This window comes from Pygocentrus nattereri, chromosome 3, assembly GCF_015220715.1.
Source record: "Pygocentrus nattereri isolate fPygNat1 chromosome 3, fPygNat1.pri, whole genome shotgun sequence".
In the NCBI taxonomy this organism is placed as follows: Eukaryota; Metazoa; Chordata; class Actinopteri; order Characiformes; family Serrasalmidae; genus Pygocentrus; species Pygocentrus nattereri.
In genome coordinates this window covers 39,931,150-39,952,639 of record NC_051213.1, presented here as the reverse complement: position 1 = coordinate 39,952,639, position 21,490 = coordinate 39,931,150, and the positions used below count along the sequence as shown (strand labels likewise).

Sequence of the window (21,490 nt, the reverse complement as noted above, 5' to 3'; positions counted from 1 at the left end):
GGGAGGCGGTTGCCCGGGTGATGGGGGAAATGTGGAAGACTTTGGCGTTTGTTTACCTCCGAATGCTTTCTAAATGTAGATCTGATACAAATTCCAAAACTGGACACAAACAGCGCTATGAGATAAGAGCTATGTCGTCTCTTATTTTTAATAGGGGTGTTTATTTGAAGTAGTTAGTTTCGTCCACAGTCGTAGTTAACGTCAGGAAGCTGCTAACGGTATTCAGGGTTTAGGATTGGGTAACGTGTAAAAATCCGTATGCGGTTAAACGTTACCAACTTTGCTGTTATTCGGATTTGCGCTGTACTAGTTACTGATAACGTATTTTAATGTAAACCGATCCAACGACCTTAATTCAGAGCTTTGGAAGAGCCACGCTAACGGTAAGATTTAGGTGGTGTTTCTGTAGTTAACCTAGGTACGCTAGGTTAGCCAGCTAACTAGAACTTATTTGTGAATAAAGTATTTCTAATTCTAATAAAGAAGCAACTAAAGCTAACTAAGCATTCAGAGTTAGCTAGTTAGTTAAGCTAACTACTGTTCTTAATCTGAAAACCAAACAAAGAATTCAGTCAGTCCACTTTTGTCTCGTATCTTTACTAACTAATCTAGCGGTTCTTGTTTGGGTAGTGCAACGTTTGGAGGCAGTGAAGAAGCACCTCATGACTCAGTCTGAGGGTGGATAGAAGTTAACATTTCTGATATATAAAACAGCTCTAAAAGCTTGATTTTGGGCTGCTTAAGAGACTGAATAACCGATTTGATTTAAAATTTACAATTTAGTCGTATGTGATACATGTGATAGCAGAGAACATATGCTGCAAACCATTTCAGTTTTCAACTTTATTTTGCAGTGAGGAAGGTTTTTTTGAAAAAATAATTTCTGTATTGAAACCATTTCTACTTTCATGGTGCTAACCATTACTGAATACAAATATGTTTTTAAAATAATATTTTTCTTAATCATTGATTTTATTTCTCTAAATCTGTTTCTGAAATCTGCCCTGTTAACCTATATCACTCCTAAAAAGCTGCTATATAAATATTAGAGAGAGAGAGAGAGAGAGAGAGAGAGAGAAAGAGATTGGCCAGGGACTCCTTTAAAGATTTAAGCGATGCAGAGTCCATACCATAACAATATTTGGCCTTAGTGTTATTAAGTAAATTAATTATCCTAGTACATCATTCTCTACAATATTACTTGAACTAAACAGGGTTTTGGATTTATCGATAAGTACTCGATCATCTGTAGCAGCAAAACTCATGCAGTCTTAGCAACATAGTTGATAAAGTGTCTGTTAAAAGCTTCAGCCATTTATACTGGATCTTGTACTACCATTCAGTTTCAACTGTAATCGTTTTGATGATCCACTGTGCATAACGCCAACTAACATTTTAATGTTCTCCTAAAATTGTTTAGTGTTCCCTGTAGCATCAAGAATAATACTAATAAAAAATTACTTTGGCTTTCTGAATTCTTTAGTAATCTGTTTATCAACATATTCACTTCGATATACTCAAATTGTTAGTAGTTATCTTAAATCTTTAATTTGAGATCTTTCTAGTTAGTTGTAATGGATAACAGTAATAACGAAGATGCCTGATAATCACAAATGTGATTTACTCAAGAAGACTTAAAGTAACAGGATTAGTAGTGGTATCGTAATACTGGCCTTGTTTCTGCCTTATTATCCTGGTTAGTTATATTAGCCTTAATTAGTTGACAGTGTTAAAAAAAAAAGCAGCATACCATTACTGTAACTTTACTTCAGTGTTACTAACATAGGCATTGTAGAGAAATATGCTAATAAAAAGTAGGTTAATCAACACAATGTAGTAATGTAGAGTTATTAAAATGACATATTGAACAATTTTGTGTTTAAACAATGAAAATATGAAGTTAGATAAATAGATTCCATTAACTGGAAAATCAGGCTGTATCACCTGTCTCTAAAGAGAGTGGTTATTTACTTATTCTTATTCACACAAGATCATTGGTGAAGTCGAGCACTAGTTAATGTAAGGCTCTTTGCAGGCCAATGAAGTTCTTTCACATAAACTAATCTTTTCATTCTGACCCATTCTCCAGCCAGTGTTTCTCTGTTGCTTGCATGAATGAATGAGTTTATGCATCTGTTGGCAATGGGTGTGACTGAGATAACTAAGACTAATTAGAAGGGGTGTTCATATACTTTTTGCAAAGTGTGCTATTACATTGTCATAAGTGTTTTTATATCACATCCGCAGGATCATCAGTGCTCCTTTAGCCAGGCTGGTGTCTAGTAGCGAGGGCTTGCTCAATCCACTATGGGCACGGCCTCCTCGCTTGTGAGCCCTGGAGATTTGATTGAGGATGGCTATGGTGCCGAGGGTGGTGAGGCGTGCGAGATCCCTGTTGAGGTGAAGCCTAAGGCACGGCTCCTGCGCAGCTCATTTCGGCGTGCGCCGCGCGGAATTGGAGCCAGCTTCAAGTCCACTGGCTCCGTGGAGCTGGAATATGCAGCGGAGTATGAACGTCTCAGGAAGGACTATGAGATCTTCCGTGTAAGCAAGAATAATGAGATCGCCTCCATGCAGAAGAAGGAGGCCAAGCTGGACGATGAAAACAAGAGGCTGCGTGCTGAGCTACAGGTAAGTACATGTTAGAGTAAATTCTGACCAAGTGGACCATCATGTTATTTATGTAGTAACCTATAAACTGTGTAACCCCACTCAGTCATTTTCAGGCAGTTTGTGTCTTGAAGTGTAACTACACCCTAAGACCTTTTTTCCAACGGCTGAAATGCACTGTTCTGTAAAAATAAAATATACCAGCCTTGCTTAAAATGTGAACACATCTTTCTAAACTGTAAAAATGTCGTTTTTATTGTGGTCAGTTCCACCTCTGCAGCACCCCTCTGTATCAACTATGCTATAGCTGCAGATGACATGTCTTGGTACCGAAGTACCATGACATGCCACAGTATGCAAATCAGTTAAACAATGTTATCACCCCCTGATGACACCCTACTCGTACCTACTGTAAACTACCCAGTTTATCTAAGCTTAGCTTGTAATAAAGATTGATAATGTATCATAGACTATATTGCCAAAGTATTCACTCACCCATCCAAATAATTGAATTCAGGTGTTCCAATCACTTCCATGGCCACAGGTATATAAGTGCTCAGTGCATTCCAGCATGGTACTGTGATAGGATGCCTGTGCAACAAGTCCAGTTGTGAAATTTCCTTGCTACTAAATATTTCACAGTCAACTGTCAATGGTATTAGTGACAAAGTGAAACTGATTGGGAATGACAGCAACTCAGCCACGAAGTGGTAGGCCACGTAAAATGACAGAGCGGGGTCAGCGGATGCTGAGGTGTATAGTGCGCAGAGGTCACCAACTTTCTGCAGAATGAATTGCTATAGACCTCCAAACTTCATGAGGCCTTCAGATTAGCTTAAGAACAGCGTAGAGAGCTTCATGGAATGGGTTTCCATGGCCGAGCAGCTGCATCCAAGCGTTGAATGCAGTGGTGTAAAGCGCTGCCACTGGACTGTAGAGCAGTGGAGACCGGTTCTCTGGAGTGACTAATCATGCTTCTCCATTTGGCAATCCAATGGATGAGTCTGGGTTTGGCAGTTGCCAGGAGAACGTTACATGTCTGACTGCATTGTGCCAAATGTAAGGCTTGGTGAAAGGGGGGTTATGATGTGGTGTTGTGTTTCAGGAGTTGGGCTTGGCCCATTAGTTCCAGTGAAAGGAATTCTTAATGCTTCAGCAGACCAAGAAATATATATAGATTAGGAATGTTCCAACGTTGTCACAGGGATAAGCTCCCACTCCCTACAAAATACCCCCACATGACGTGTGTCTTATAAAGCCTCTGACAACCAATGTCCAACTCCTGGCCTGCTCGCAGCGGAATTGCTTATACTAATAGGAGAAGGGGCGAAGGCGAATCACTGGTGCCTTAAAACCAGTTGCTTTGGGTAGATGGAACTCGTTAGCCTGGGAGGGCAGTCCATCTAAGGGAAGGAAAACCCTGACAGAAAACCACTGGCCCTCCAAGCTTGGGGGTTGGGCAAGAGGCCAGCTACCTCCTCCCATAAAAACCAACAAATTACAGAAACGACAAACATCACCTTGAATCAAGACCTGGGGGGTGACGTTAGGCACTATGACGACGATGAGTGAAAGCCTACGGGAAGCTCAGCGTCCGACAAAGTCCTTTGCAAGGACAGATGGAAAAGTAAAGGACCAAATCGACCATCTACTGATCAGTGGGCAGTGGAGGTCATCGGTACAAGACTCGTGAGCACAGAGAGGGGCTGATGCCAACAGGGACCACCATCTGGTGAGGACTCGTATTAGGCTGCGCCTCAACTCACACAGGAACAACAAGAAGGTCAGGCCGAGATTAGACGTTGAACGTCTACAAAACGAAGAAACAAGGAAGAGGTACTGTGAGGCAGTAAAGAGCAAGCTGGAAGAGACCAAGACGGGGAGTGAACATATAGAGGAGGTGTGGGAACAACAGAAGAATGCGTATGTTAAGTCAGCAGAAGAAATACTCGGCTTTAGAAAAGGGAAGAACAAGCCATGGATAAGTCATAACCGCTGGAAACTTATTGAGGAGAGGAGAAACATCAAGAACAGGATTAACAGTACATGCTCACAGAGAATGCAAAGTAGAATGAAAGAAGAGTACAGAGAGAAGGACAGAGAAGTAAAGAAGAGTGTGAGGGAGGATAAGAGAAGATGGATGGCAGAGAAAGCAGAGAGAGCACAGAATGCAGCGGAGAATGGAAGGCAGAAAGAAATGCACAACATTGTGATGCAGCTGACAAAGCAAGGAAGCAGACCAACAGTCACAGTTAAGGATAAGAACGGAGAGTTGCTGAAGAGCCAAGAAGCCAGATTGAGGAGATGGAAGGAGCACTTTCAGGAAATTCTCAACAGAGACACGCCAGAGGAACCATCACAGGAGGAAGAGGAGGAGATAGAAGAAATGGATATACAGGTGGAAGCACTGAAGCAGTGAAGGACCTAAGGAATGGAAAAATGTCTGGTTCCCAGTCATCACCAGAGTGAAGCAGGGATTCTGTGTGTCAGGATTTTTGTTCCTCCTCGTAGTAGACTGGGTGATGCGGAAAACGGTGGAGGGTGAGAGAACTGGGATAAGATGGATCTTCATGAGTATGCTGGAGGACCTCGATTTTGCAGACGATCTCGCCCTTCTCTCCTCAACCATGAAGCATCTACAAAGCAAAACGACAAAACTGGAGGACAACGCAGCCAAAGTCATGAAAGTCAACAGTAGGAGTGATGACAAGCTGAACAGTGGCAGACAAGAAGGGGAAGAAGTAGAAAGCCTCGCTTATCTAGGTGCAAATGTCACCAAGGATGGAGGAGGCACAGCAGACGTCAAGAAAAGAATAGCCTTGGCCAGCGCACAGATGAAGCGGCTATCAAACATCTGGCAAGCCGGAAACATCAGCAGGAAAACAAAAGCATCCCTTTTTAAGAGTCTGGTGCTATCAATACTACTTTACGGGTGTGAAGCCTGGAAGTTGACCAAGGGAGAGGAAGAGAAATTGGACATCTTCAAGATCAAGTGTTTGAGAAGGATACTCAGAATCAGATGGCAGCAGCATGTATCCAACAGAAAGGTGCTAGAGATGGCAGGAGTGGAGAAGATCAGCGAGGAGGTTAGAAGAAGGAGATGGAACTAGATTGGGCATGTGTTGAGAAGGGACAGGAATGATGACTGTGCTGTTGCCCTCGAGTGGACACCAGAAGGAAGAAGGAAAAGGGGCCGCCCAAAAACAACTTGGCGGAGAATGGTGGAGGCGGAGAGGAACAGAGCAGGCTGGAACACGTGGAATTCAGCACGTTGCGGAGCTGCAGACCGAACCAAGTGGAGGAGCGATGTTCAAGCCTTGTGTGCCTCCTGGCACAGAGAGAATTAAAGAAGAGAAGAAAGAAGATTAGGAATGGGTTGTCACTAAAGTTCATATGAGTGTGAAGGCAGATGAGTAAGTACTTTTGATGATATAGTGTTTCAAACAAGATAAGTGTTAATTAAATAGATTGCTGTTTTGTATTTATTTTTCTTTTCAAAAAAACAAGATGTAATTTGCTATGGGTGCCAAACTATATTTGCTACAAAGACCAACTCAACAATCTTTTCAACTTGTTACTATCGTTCTCCTTTTTAATATTGCGTTGACCTTGGTCACAGCCACATAATGTTTTATGTAATTTTAAACAATGTTTATGATGCAATGTACAGTATCTCACAAAAGTGAGTACACCCCTCACATTTCTGCAAATATTTTATTATATCTTTTCATGGGACAGCACTATAGAAATGAAACATGTCTTCTGAAAATGACTCAACACACAGCCATTAATGTCTAAATAGCTGACAACACAAATTGTGCACAATTGTGTTATTGTCGTTCCCTGGTGTGATGTGACTCGATAGAGGGCTGTTAAATTTGGTGTTTTGGGTATAATTCTCTCATACTGGCCACTGGACATTCAACATGGCACCACATGGCAAAGGATGAGGATGTGAGAAATAGAATTGTTGCTCTCTACAAAGATGGCCTAGGCTATAAGAAGATTGCTAACACCCTGAAACTGAGCTATAGCATGGTGACCAAGGCCATACAGCGGTTTTCCAGGACAGGTTCCACTTGGAGCAGGCCTCGCCAGGGTTGGCCAAAGACTTTGAGTCATATCCAGAGATTGGCTTCAGAAAATAGATGCATGAGTGCTGCCACCATTACTGTAGAGCTTGAAAAATTGGGAGGTCAGCCTGTCAGTGCTCAGACCATACACTGCGCAATGCATCAAACTGTCTGCATGGCTGTCGTCCCAGAAGGAAGCCTCTTTTGAAGCTGATGCACAAGAAAGCAGTTTGCTGAAGACAAGCAGTACAAGAATATGGATTACTGGAACCATGTCCTGTGGTCTGACAAGACCAAGATAAACTTGTTTGGCTCAGATGGTGTCCAGCATGTGTGGTGGCGTCCTGGTGAGTACCAAGACAACTGTGGTGGTAGCATCATGGTCTGGAGCTGCATGAGTGCTGGCGGTACTGGGGAGCTGCGGTTCATTGAGGGAAACATGATTTCCAACATGTACTGTGACATTCTGAAGCAGAGCGTGATCCCCTCCCTTCAGAAACTACGCCGCATGGCAGTTTTCCAACACAACAATGACCCCAAACCCACCTCCAAGATGACAACTGCCTTGCTGAGGTAAAGGTGATGGACTGGCCAAGTATGTCTCCAGACCTTAATCCAATTGAGGACCTGTATGGCATCCTTTAGTGAAAGGAGGAGGAGCGCAAGGTGTCATCATAGAGGCGTGGAAGAGGATTCCAGTAGCAACCTGGGCAGCTCTGGTGAATTCCGTGCCCAAGAGGGTTAAGACAGTGCTACATAATAATGGTAGTCACACAAAATATTGACACTTTTGAGTACATGTTCACTGTGAGGTGTACTCACTTGTGTTGCCAAGTGAATATAGCCAGACATTTTTCAAAGTTATTTGTGCTGTTTCTTTTGGTCCATTCACCATGAAATCTGCAAACAATATAAGGGGTAACAACTATTTTCCAAAAACTGAAAAACAACAAAAATGGAGATTCAAGGACTTCCGGTTAGGAATGCGCTCCGAATAGATGTGTGTTGGCACCACTGCTGTAGCTACACCCTAATATACTTGGTACTTTTGCGACAACAGATTTATTACCTTGTTGAAAACTCCCTGACGCCCTTCTTATCTGGACCAGGATTAGTCTGATGTTGCGCAATTTAAGAGAGAGAAGCCTACTTAAAATTGCACCCACCATGGCTCACTCACAATCAACTTTGGAGCAATCGCTAAATGCGGGAGCTAACTTGGGGCGACATGTTAAGGACTCAACCGGCTCTCGGGCCCATGCAGTGGACAGCCCCTCCCACAACACAGTGGTGCCCTTAGAGAGGCCTAGCTCACCGGCAGCTAACATCATGGCTGAATCGACTGATGCTCCACCTTGGTTCTTGTCAAAACTTGAAAAGTTCTTTGCTTTTAGAGAATACTGTGACTCTCTCCAGTGCTCTACAGCCCATTGCTGACACTCTGGACTCAATTAAGCAAATGCTCAAATCTCACTTGGGGAGCATCAAGGCACTGGAAGCCTCTACATCAGGTCATAGCAATATCATTGCTCAACTGGAAAATCAATGCAGATCACTCACTACGGAAAACTACTTGACAAGCTAGATGACATGGAGAACCACTCCCATCACTCCAATTTGAGAGCTATTGGAATCCCGGAGAAGATGGAGGGCGCCAATCCAACAAACCTCATGACAATACCGCTGCTGGAAGCATTCGGCTCAGCCTATTCTAGAAAGAGCACACCGGCTTGCCCGATCAGCTGTGGCAGGCGGCACAGACTCTTAACAAGTCGAGGCCCTTCGTTATAAGATAAGGTAAGATAGTCCCACAGCGGGGAAATTCACAATATTACAGCAGCAGAGTAACAGAAGTAAGGAACTCAGTAATAATAACAGGAAACAGTATAAACATTATAAATAATAAAAATTAAAGTTAAATCTCTAGACTATTTACAACAACATAAGAATAAGAATTTAAAAAAATTGCATAGGATCTGTATTGCACTTATGAACATATTGCACAATGAAAAATATTTACATTCTGAATATAAGTGTTTATAATATAAGTGTGTATGGTCTACTGGGAGCAGTGCTAGTTGAACAGTCTCACAGCAGCAGGAAGGAAGGACCTGCGATTGCACTCCTTCACACACTTGGGGTGAAGGAGCTAGTCACTGAAGGAACTGCCCAGTGCTACCAGAGTCTCATGCATGTGGTGGGAGTCGTTCTCCAGCATGGATGCTTGCTTGTTTAGCATCCTCCTTTCTCCCACCGCCTGCACTGGGTCTAGAGGAGTTCCCAGGTCCTGATCAGTTTGTCCAGTTTCTTCCTGTGGAGATGCTGCCACCCCAGCAGACCACTCCATAGAAGATGACTGATGCCACCACTGTGTCAGAAAAGATCCTCATGAGTGGCCCCTGCACTCCAAACGACCTCAGTCTCCTGAGCAGCTCCTGAGTCTGCTCTGAGAGCTCCTGAGTCTGCTCTGTCCTTTATATCCAAGTGCAGCAGTGTTGTCTGACCAGTCCAGTTTATAGTTAAGGTGCACACCCAGGTACCTATAAGAGTGCATTCTTTCAGTGTCTGTTCCCTGGATGTTCACTGCTGGAGGGGGATGTGTGCCCCTGGGGAAATCCACCACCAGTTCTTTAGTCTTGCCCGCATTGATCTGTAGGTGATTCCGCAGACACCAGTCCACAAAGTCCTGAATCAGTTCTCTGGACTCTCCATCGTCCTCATTTGTGATGCGGCCGATGATCGCTGAGTCATCAGAGAACTTCTGTAGGTGGCAGTTTGGTGAGTTGTACATGAAGTCTGCAGTGTACAGGGTGAAGAGGAATGGTGCTAACACTGTTCCCTGCTGGGCCCCTGTGTTACAGACTACCATGTCGGACACACAGTCCCATGTCCTCACATACTGTGGACGGTTGGTGAGGTAGTTCAGGATCCAGTGCGTTATGTGATCGTCCACCCCTGCCTGTTCCAGCTTGTCCTTCAGGAGCCCAGGCTGTATGGTGTTGAAAGCACTGGAGAAATTTAAAAAAATGATTCTCACAGTCCACCCAGGCTTCTCCAGGTGAGAAAGAGCTCCATGCAGCAGGTGGATGATGGCATCATCCACCCCAATGCCAGGCTGGTAGGCAAACTGAAGTGGGTCTATAGATGAGCTCACCATAGGGCGGAGTTGTCTAAGGAAAAGCCTCTTCAGTGTCTTCATCAGGTGTGATGTCAGAGCTATCAGGCCGATAGCTGCTGAGGTCCACTGGGTGCTGCGTTTTCGGCAGTGGCACCGCACAAGATGTGTTCCACAGTTGTGGTACTCTCCCCAGCTTCAGGCTTGTGAAGTGGTGCTGAGTGTTGGAATGTGTGAACTGAGGGTTATGGCAACCAGCAGAAGAACGAGTGGGGGGTGGGTGTGAGCTGAAAGTTGTGGGTGTGAGAGAGAGGGTAGAGCAGCATGCTGGAAGTACCAGACAGGAGGGTTTCAAGAGAGATGTCCCTGTAGTGGGAGGGGCAGGTGAGTGATCAAACCTATTGAAAAACAGATTGAGATCATTCACCCACTTTTGGTCCACTACCACCTGAGAGTCGGGCTTCTTGTGGCCGGAGATTGCTTTAAGGCCTTTCCAGACTCTGCTGACATTATTCTGCTGTAGCTGTTCCTCCATTTTCCTCCTATAGCTATCTTTCCCCTTCCTGATCTTCCTCCTCAGCTCCTTCTGCACAGCTTTCAGCTCCTCCTTGTCCCCTAATCTTAAGGCCCTCTTTTTCTCCTTCAGAAGAGCCTTTATGTCAGGGTTAATCCATGGCTTGCTGGTAGGGAAACACTGTACAGTCTTGGTGGGTACAGTGTTCTCCACGCAGAAGTTCACATAGTCTGTTATGCAGTGTGTTATGCAGCTCGTCCATCTTGTTGGGGAGAGATCTCACATTCTCCATAATGACGGAGGGGAGAACAGGTCTGTAACGTCTTCTCTTAGCCCGACGTAGAGCTCCGGCACGACACCCGCGTCTCTTCCTCCTCAGCTCGTGGGGGATGTCGGGTCTTTTGTCCGGCAGCACCACCGTGTGGCGCAGCGCCAACAGCTGACCCTGGTTGTAAACAATAGAGTCGTGGCTCTGCACGCGGTCTCCGGACGCGGTCGAAAACAAAGAAAAATAGTAGAGCGAGGACCAGAGCAAACTCCAGTAGTTTGGAGTCCATAGTGCAGAAAACAACTCGCTAGACACACAGTGAACTTGCGTACTAACAGAGAGAGGATGAAAATACAAAAAGTATGAAAAACACGAAAGTAAGCAGGAGCTGCTGTTATGCTCTTTCACTCATTTCAGGACAAGGAACACGTCCTTCGGAGGAGCAGGGATGGTGTGAGTCACAACATCAGATTTTTCCAGGACTATAGCGCAGACCTTTCTCGGTGACAGGCCACCTTTCATGCGGTGAAAGCAACGATATACAAAGAAGAGATCCGATTCAGTATGCTCTACCCCGCCCGACTACGTGTTGTTTTCAAAGATAGTTTCAAGTTTTTTGAAACTCCGGAAAAGCCCAGGCTTTTCTGAAACATCACTATAATCGCTGAGCTACTATTATGTCTTATGTCTTGTGGGGTAAAGTAACTTTATGCTGTTAGTACCAGTGACGTAGTTTTGTTTCCAGATTTCATGTTCTGTTAACCAGTAAGAGTTCACTTACACTTGGCTGTGATAAAAGTTCTCTCAACGCACAAGCTGCAGTGAAGATAGGATGAAGGTACATTTCTTTAATTTTTTCAATTACCGTTATTTTCAGTTTGATTGTACACATACAGATTCTTCTGTGGGTGATGGCGCATTTAATAAGTACATGTGCTTAATGTGTTTTAGGCTAGTCTGGAAGTACATTCAAAGTGGGTTTGATTGTTTGGAGGGCTGTAGTTCCCTCATTGGGACAGTGTTTGTCTGTGTGTGTTCCCTCCCCAGTGTCATTTTCTCTTTCTTCTCAAGGTCGCTATGCTTTCGGGCTTTTGTCTACATTATACACATATGCTTTCTACCACATCATCTATCTGTCTCTTCTTCTCATTTAAACAATGAATTCCAATTTAAGTAATCCGGTTAGATTTATTTCCTGGAATATCAAGGGTCTGTAATCTTAAATTAAAGCTATAAAGGTTTTTAGTCATATTAGATCCCTGAATGCGGATATAATATTTCTCCAAACCCACCTCTCCAGATTTGAGCATACCAAACTCTGTAAGCCCTGGGTTAGCCAAGTATTTCACTCTAACTATAACAGTAGATCTGGGGGAGTAGCAATATTGATTAATAAAAGAATACATTTTTACACCTTCCAATATCATATCTGACCAATATAGTAGATATATTATTGTAGTGGGCTCACTGTTTCAACTGTTTTGTTTTGTTTGGGATGATGTTAATTTTATGGATAGGTTGCTGTCCATCATTCCTGATCTAACTTCACATAAATTAATTCTGACATTAATAGTGTTATGAACCCCACACTAAATCAATCAAAACGGACGTCAACAGTAACGTCAAAAATGGCATCATCGTTGTTCTGCTTTATTGATAAAAATGTCTGTCAACCCATGGCATGGACTTCACCCTCAGTAGAGATCTTTCTCTTTTACTCTCAAGTACATTCTTCCTTTTCTCGAATTGACTATTTTTTTTTCATGCAGTTTGACACCCAAGTTGAGTACTTGCTGATAGTTATTTCAGACCATGCACCACTGCAGTTGGATCTTACCTTCAGTCATCAGAGAGATCGCTCTCAATGGCGTTTTAATCCAACACTACTCTCAGAGGAGAATTTCTGTACAATGATCTCAGATTCCATTAGTTTTTTCTTACACACTAACAAAACTGATTCTGTTTCAAAATCAGTGCTGTGGGAGTCGTTGTTATTTGTAGTGAAATTATCCCCTACTCGTCGTATATTAAGAACACCAACAAGAAAAAGTTGGCAGAGCTTTCTAGTTCAATATTATCTTTAGACAATCAGATTTCTTCCTGTCCCACTCCAGAATTAATTAAAAAGCGGCTTGACCTACAAGCAGAATTCAATTTGCTTTACACAAAATATGCTGAAGCCTTTATTTTACATTCTCAAGTTTTTTTTAATGAATATGGTGATAAAAGTGCGTGACTACTAGCCTGTCAGTTAAGGAGACAGGCTGCATCCAGACTAATACACCAAATTAGGGACACTCATGGAAATTTATTGGCTCATTCTAAAGACATCAGCAAGATTTTTAAAAATGACTACTCTTCATTATATACGGTCTGACTAGCACTATTGCTATGCATTCATTTATAGACAAACTAGTACTCCTGGTGCTTGACCCTATACTGGCTGAAGAGTTAGATTGCCCATTTACCTTAGGGGAAATCTCTGAGGCTATTAGATCCTTAAGTAATGGTAAATCCCAGATGGGTTTGGAATAGATTTTTAAGAAATTTGACAACCGTCACCTCTTTTGCTGGAGGTATTTAACGAGTCCCTGGAAAGGGGTTCCTTGCCCCCTTCCTTGACGCAGGCTAATATCTCACTTATTGTTAAAAAGGATAAAGATCCCACTTTTTGCAGCTCATATTGTCCCATCAGTTTGCTTTGTAACGAGCACAAAATCGTAGCTAAGATTCTGGCCAAACTCATTGAAATTGTCCTCCCATCTATTATATTAGAGGACCAAACAGGCTTTATTAAAGGGAGGCATTTATTTTCTAACATTCGCAACTTTTAAATATATTATATACATCTGGTAATTTGCAAATTCCAGAAGCTGTTGTTTTGCTAGATGCAGAGAAGGCCTTCGACCATATAGAATGGGACTATTTATTTTTAGTTCTTAATAAATTTAGGTTTGGAAATACATTGATTTCCTGGATTAAGCTGCTCTATACTGCACCATTAGCTCGTCTCATCTCATTTAGGAACATCAAAGACATTGATAAGGATGTCCTCACCTCCAGCCTGGACAATATTCTGAACCTGGACAGCTTGATGAACTTGTTGACCACTATGACAATAGTTTAACCTATATTCTCAACTCTGTTGCTCCTGTGAAAACTCGCTCTGTTTCCTTCACTCATTCTGCCCCCTGGTATACCCCTAAACTACGGCTAATGAAAGCTAAAGCTCGTCAGCTCGAGCGACTCTATAGAAAATCTGGTCTTACCATCCACAAAATGCACAAAACACACATATTGCAGTATAAGGATGTAATTGTTCAAACTAAATTCTCCTATTACTCTGGTCTAATTAACTCTAGGGAAGGCAACACCAAAACACTGTTCTCTCTAGTCAACAAACTCTTCCAACCCAAATCCTTCCTACCTTCCCACTTTTACTCAACTGATACTTATAATGCTTTAATGTCGTTTTTTAGTGAGAAAATTTATAAAATCCACCAGAACATCTGTCCTGATCCACAGCCTCTCTCCTTCTCTCTACCTCTTTCACATAGTCAGTCTCTCTCCTGTTTTCAGCTTCCAGATGCATCTGTCATTTCTGATCTCATTAGCAAATCAAAACCTTCTACACGTCAGCTTCATCCTTTCCCTACAGTCTTAGTTAAATATGGTCTTTCCTCTCTGCTCCCCCTCATAACTGCCATTATTCATTCCTCACTCACTAGTGGAATTGTTCCTACACCCTTCAAACGGCTGCTATCACTCCTATTCTGAAAAAACCTGGCTCAGACCCCAACAACTTTAATAACCTTTACCCGCTTTCTAACCTCCCTTTCATTTCCAAAATACTTGAAACTTGAAGTTATTGCTACTCAAATTCATTCCTACCTATCCCAAAATTGTCTCTATGAACAATTCCAGTCTGGTTTTCGCCCCTCCATAGCACAGAAACTGCTCTTCTTAAGATCACTAATGACCTTCTCATTCTTCATGATCTGAGCGCAGCCTTCAACACTATTTCTCATACTATCCTCCTTAACAGACTATCTTCCATTGGCATTAATCATATCGCACTCGACTGGTTTCATTCCTATCTCTCGGGCTGCACTCAGTTCATTCAACTCAAATCTTTCAGGTCTCAGTCTTCCCCTGTTTCTTCTGGTGTACCCCAGGGTTCTGTCCTGGGGCCCCTACTTTTCATCATTTACCTTCTGCCCCTTGGCAATATTTTTCGCTCTTTCGACATCCATTTCCACTGCTATGCAGATGACACCCAGCTCTATCTATCTAGTAAACTAAGTACTTTGTTCCTGCCCTCTTCCCTTTCCAACTGTTTATCTGAAATAAAATCCTGGTTCACCTCTAATTTCCTAAAACTTAACAGTGATGAAACTGAAATTTTGCTTTGTGGTTCCAAATCCACATTATCAAAGTGGATATTTTCTCTATCCAAATTGACAGTACATTAGTCTCCCCCTCACCTCGGGTTAAGAGCTTGGGTGTCATCTTAGATAACTGTTTATCTTTAGGCTCTTACATTAGTAATGTAACCCGGTCTGTGTATTTCCATCTGCGTAACATCAATCGTCTACGCCCTTCCCTCACCCCCATACTGCATCTATTCTAGTTCATAGTCTTGTTACATCACATTACACCTGTCCTTCAACAGCTCCACTGGCTTCTGGTTAAATATAGGATCGAATACAAAATTCTCCTCCACACATTTAAGGCCATACATAACCTTGCCCCCCTTATCTGTCAAATCTTCTCCATATCACAACTTCTACCCGCTCGCTCAGATCCTCCTCTTCCATTCATCTCTCTGTACCTTCTGGTCGTCTGAGTACCATGGGGAGCAGAGCTTTCAGCCGCTCTGCTCCCAAACTCTGGAACTCCCTCCCACCTGACATCCGTAACATTGACTCTTTTCCTCTTTTCAAATCCAGTCTTAAAACTCACCTGTTCAAAATAGCCTACTCTCTTTGTTGATGTTTTTTATATATATATATATATATATATATATATATATATATATATATATATATATATATAAACCCTACATTTTGTACAGTGTCCTTGAGTGTCGAGAAAGGAGCTTTTAAATTAAATTTATTATTATTATTATTATTATTAGAGGTATGCGCCAGGGACCTTTAGCACCATATGTCCTTTATCACCCTTACTTTTTGCTATTGCCATATAACCTCTTTCAATTGCTCTTAAAACTGCTCCTGGTGTACAAGGAATCACGAGGTATGGAATTGAAAAGAGTTTCCCTCTAGGCGGACGATCTCTTGATATAGTTTTACCCAATTAATGCTGCTGCCTGTACAATTATACAAATAGAAATCCCCTTTAGGCTGGTACCTGACGGATTTAAATATCTAGGTGTTAATATCACTCAAAAAATTTCACTTATTCAGGATGCTAATTTCTTCCCTCTGCTTACTAAAATGTGCAGTGACCTCCAGAGGTGAAGTAGCCTTCCCCTCTCTCTAGCAGGTAGGGTACAGTGCATTAAGATGAATGTCCTTCCTAAATTTATTTTCATTTAAATGTCTTCCTATTTTTCTCCCCAAATGCTTTTTTGTTTCTATAGATAAGGCTGTCACTGGGTTTATTTGGGGTGGTCATGTCCCCCGGATCAGGAAAGGAATTCTTCAGTGTCTCCGTTCTTCTGGTGGCTTGGCCCTCACTAATTTTATGTATTACTACTTTGCAGCCAACATACAAAAATGGCATTTTGGTTTACAAACCGAGAAGCTGCATGGTGTATCATGGCATCCCTTTTCTGTCACTCCTCTTCTATTCGCACCTTGGTTTATTCCTCTCTTCCCATATTCCCCTCTCATTTCTCCTCCAATCCGTTAGTTGTGTTTAGTGAAGATCTGGACCCAGTTTCATAGAATGTTTCATTTTACCAAGGCGTCTGTTTCAAGTCCAATATGCAAAAATCATTTATTTAAGCCTGCAACCCTGGACTCTAGATTTATAAGTAACTCTTCATCCTCTTGTGCAATGCTGAACATAACGCAACTGAAAGTTATTCATGTAGCTCATCTATGCAATGCTAAATTAGCACAAATTTATCCTGAGGTTAAGCCAACCTGTCCTCGCTGCAATGAGGACCCGGCGATCCTCTCTTATATGTTTTGGTCTTGTCACAAAGATTCTGGGACTTTGTGTACTCTACTCTTTCAACAGTTTTTAATAAACACCTGATTCCCTGATAGTATTTACATTGGTCACTACCCAGTTGAATTTCCGAGAATTGGAATCTATAGTTTTTGCTCTGTTATTGGCAAGGTAAAGAATTCTTATCAGCTGGAAGTCTCGCTATCCTCCCTCTCATTCCCTCTGGCTGAGAGATGTTGCTTTCTTTTTGCGCCTCAAGAAAATGAAGTTTATTTTGAGGGGTTCAGTGGACAACCCTTATAGGTGCTGGTCGCCTTTCATCGCCTTTTTTCAGGTCCCTCCCGCAGCTTCCCACAGAGGACTTGGGTAATCCCCCCCCCTCTTGAGGCCCCTTTTTATGTTATTTGATTTTTTAAATTTTTATTTATTTATTCTTTCTTTCATGTTATTTTATTTGCATATTGATTCACGCTTTTAAGGCAGTATTTTGTAGTTGTTGTAAAAGCAATAAAAAATAAAAAAAAATGAAAATAAAGAAAATTGAGATTCAAGGTTTTTTTCTTCCAACAACAGATATATATATATATATATATATATATATATATATATATATATATATATATATATATATATATATATATGTACAAGTATGAAGATTTTGGTGAGTTTCCTTAAGTCATAGAACAACTGGCTTGATGTTTAACAGTGTGTCTGTTGAGTGTAGTTGTGATCTAATTGTCTTGACAACTCTCTGCTTCGCTGGTCTTCAGGCTTTGCAGAAGACCTACCAGAAGATTCTCAGGGAGAAGGAGAGTGCTTTGGAGGCAAAGTACCAGGCCATGGAGAGAGCAGCCACATTTGAACATGACAGAGACAAAGTAAAACGTCAATTTAAGGTATGAAGCTCTGTCAGTGCTAGTCAGATCAGCTTGCATTTTTCCAGAAACGGGAAGCGTACATTTTGTGGCATTGAAATTTAATTGATCTTTTTACCTTCTCTGTGAAGTGTGCCTCCCACAACCTTTAAAAGATTGCACTTTCTTTGTGTAAGAGGAGGTGGCAGTGATTCAAGATAGCATTTGACCAACACTAGAACACTAGCGAATTAGTTGGGGGGGGCGTCTGATTTTGTAACAAAAAGTTTTTTTTGTTTAACTGGAAAGGGCTAGGGTTTTTGCATATTTTATGTTGTTTGTAATAGTGTGTGTTTGATAAGACTTAAAAATAAAAATAAAAAACAAAGTAGTCCTTAAAAGGGACAAAAGTAGTATCAACTTAGAATTTTAGTATTATATTGGTGCCTGAAAGCTTTTTCAAAGCTAAAGTATTTTTTCACAGTTGTTTTTACATTTTGGTAACTTACAGTTACAATGTATTTACATGATATAGTCACACATGCCATGTTGTTATTTTCCCTAGAAGTTATTTTTATTATAGTTGTTATTTCCTAGAGATCCAAGGCTACTCATAGGCCCTTTTTTTAAATTGTGATATCTTTAAGAATTTTGTAGGTGTAACGATTCAGAGACCGAAACCATGGTACAAACATCCAGTCTTGTGTCATAGTTCCAGAAGACAAAATTGTTAGTGATTAAATAAAACACAGATTTTTCCCTGTTTTTCTTATTCACCATCACCCAAAAAATAAAACAAAACAAAACTTGGAGAATCGTTACACCCCTACAATTTTGCCATTTCAAGAAATCTTAAATTTACTTAGCAGCTTCTATTTGTTTTTTTTATTGTTTTTGTTAAATTTTTGCTTATACAAACTTTGAAAATAGTTGTCAGCTGAAGTACCTTTTCAAAAACTGTTAAACTAGAATATTTGTAAACTGTAACATGACAGACCCAGTCAGATGCTAGCAGAAAAGAGAAGAAGAGGCTTTAATACAAAAGGAATGGGCAAGAATCATCGTGGTACAGGCATGGGTCAAATACAAACTAGTAAGAAGGCAAAACAGAGCAGTCACCAGTAGGGTAGAGACAAAATACAACAATAAAAGACCCAGAAGAAAGTCCAGTAAACCAAGGGCAACTGAAAAACACTGGAAACACTCAGTGGTTCTGCAGGAGAAACATTATCTCACCATATCATTAAACTAAAGCCTGGGCTTATAAACTAAACAAAACAGGTCATATGGCCTAGAACACAGCTATAGAGAATCAGTACTCAGGAGACTTAAAGTGCTGACTGGTTGAACAAGGAACTTCAGTCACATGATCTCCCAAGGAGTTATGGGAAATGGGAGTTCTTGTGAGAAATGAGGCCAGAAGGATGATGTAATTTTAATTGTGATTTATTCCTTCCTGATATTTTGATATCAAAACCTGCTGTGTATCTTTCTGTAAGACAAGCTGTTCCAAGGTAATGAAGGCTAGAAGGCAGCTGTCCACATTGCCCACAAACATATTTTAGTTTAGACTTTCATCTTTACTCAATCACTTAATCATCTTTCACTGGATATGCAGATCTTCCGAGAGACCAAAGAGAAGGAGATTCAAGATTTGCTGCGGGCAAGGCGCGATCTGGAGTCCAAACTGCAGCAGCTACAGGCTCAGGGGATCCAGCTCTATGACCCAGCTGACTCAGACTCTGATGACAACCGCACAAGCATCACAAGTAAGAACAGAACCACAACACATGGCCTCGCAGATCACAACAGTCAGTTGAGCAGTTGTGGGCTGGAGGTTAGGGATCGCCTCTGCTATCGATACCAATAGCAGTCACATTCCATAGTGCTTGGTACTCAATTTATAGCACGGTAAAAACAAAACTTTAAATCCCATTTACGCTCTTTTATTAAAGAAATTTGAACATTAAAATTATTATAATGAACATTACATTATTTACTCCTGATTCTCCTCGTCAACATCCTCCTCTGGCTAATACTGTGAAAGGACATTTCTGAGATTTCAGTTATCAGGTATAATTCAATGAAAACAGCTGCTCATTCAATGCAACACACACCTCTACATACTTAGAGTGCAAGCAGTAATTTAAATTTACTGACATGGTGACAGACCATTAGTCCAGAAATAGTTTTTTAAAATGCTAACAGTCTATTTTGATGACGGATGAAACAGACTACACGGTAATAATGGTAGCTTGCTACTATGAGCTACGGTTTCATTAGCTTAGCCTACAGTACTTTACTGTTTGGCTCTTAGCCTTTGCAAACATTGTATGGAACATAGATGACTACAAAGCAATGCCAGCTGTTTTAAACAAAAATAATTTTAAAGTGTATGTTTTTAATATAATATTAATATGAATTGAAACTCACCTTGAATTATTTGAATATATCTGGATATCTGTCTTTGAAGGACTTTGCAAAGTAGGAAGTGTTTACTCTTAATGTCTGAAATGATCAGTGGCACACAATAGTGGTCTGCCTCAAATGCAAAGTATTTCCATACATGACTCTTTTGCTCTTCGCGGTAAATTGGATGTTCCATTATTTTCAGTGGAACTGTAACAGAAAAATCTGTCACTGAAAATTCCACTGACTGCAGCAGTGAATTTTTTTGAGGGCTCCCTGAGATGTCAAGCAGCGGGACAACAGCTTACTACAATACTCGATGTACATGATCCCCTAGATCTGCATCTTTTATCTAATAGGAAAATCTAATTACCAAAAGCTGGACTAAACAAGTAGGTTTTTAGCCTAGACTTAGTCCCAAACACTGACTGCAAGATTATTCCAAAGCTGGGGGCCTTGTTTGAGAAGAACTTTATAAATTTTTGGTACTAATACTAGTACTAAGCCAACACCTTGTAATCTAAGTAGGCTTGATGGTTCAAAATAAGACTTAAATTCACTCAGTAATTGAGTAGTGAGGCCATTTAGAGTTTTATATGTCATGAATTTAGCAGGCAGCCAATGTAGGTTTGATAAAACTGGGCTGATTTGTGGTTCTTGTGAGGACTGACTGCAGTGTTCTGCACTTCTTAAGTTAAGTTAAGTGATACTTTTTTGATCCCACAACCGGGGAAATTCCACCTCCGCATTTAACCCATCCATGAAGTGAAACACCACATACACACTAGTGAACACACACTGAACTGAAACTTGTTAAGACTTTTACTGGAACATCCAGACAGCAGGGCATTATAGTAATCTGAGGTAATAAATAAATGAACTAGCTTTTCTGCAGCCTGTAGAGACCAAGCATTTCTTTAATTGGCCATATTGCAGAGGTGCAGGAAAGCTATCCTAGTAATATTTGTTATATGTGCATCGAAGGGCAGATTGGGATCTATTGCGATACCAAGGTTTTTTACAGATGTATGTACCTGATGCAACCGAGAAACTATTAAGTTTAAGTGTTAAGATAGCTTGTTTCTAGCAGCTTTTGGACCAAGAAGAACCTGTTTTTTCTGAGTTGAGTAGAAGAACATTACTCGACATCCAGTGTTTAACACACTTCTCAATGTTATTAAATTGAAGTTTATAATTTGGTTTGGTTGATATTTATAATTGTGTGTCATCAGCGTGGAAATTGACACTATGTTTACTGATCATGGTACCCAGTAGTAGCATATATAAGGTGAATAATGGAGGTCCTGAAACAAAGCCTTGTGGAACACCATTTTTTACTTTTGGAAGAACAGATAATTCACCGTTTAGATTTACAAACTGATAGTGATCAGTCAGATAAGATCTAATCTATTCTTGCTACTCCCTACAAGATTTTCTAGTCTAGTAAGATAGAGTGGTCTGTCATATCAAATGGCACATTAAAATCAAGGTGAACTAGTGAAAATACAT

General features: G+C 41.1%; 1 protein-coding gene across 4 annotated transcripts in view; it reads left to right on the top strand.

Moving 5' to 3' along the window:
* The window catches only part of nphp3 (nephronophthisis 3), an 86,552-nt gene continuing 65,062 nt past the window's right edge, over nt 1-21,490 (top strand). For all 4 annotated transcript variants that reach the window (XM_037537027.1, XM_037537025.1, XM_037537026.1 and 1 more), the window contains exons 1-4: nt 1-383; nt 2,248-2,631; nt 17,489-17,614; nt 19,191-19,341. In XM_037537027.1, the coding sequence (XP_037392924.1) occupies nt 2,308-2,631; nt 17,489-17,614; nt 19,191-19,341 (601 nt within the window). In that variant the 5' untranslated portion in view covers nt 1-383; nt 2,248-2,307. The remainder of the gene's footprint in view (nt 384-2,247; nt 2,632-17,488; nt 17,615-19,190; nt 19,342-21,490) is intronic.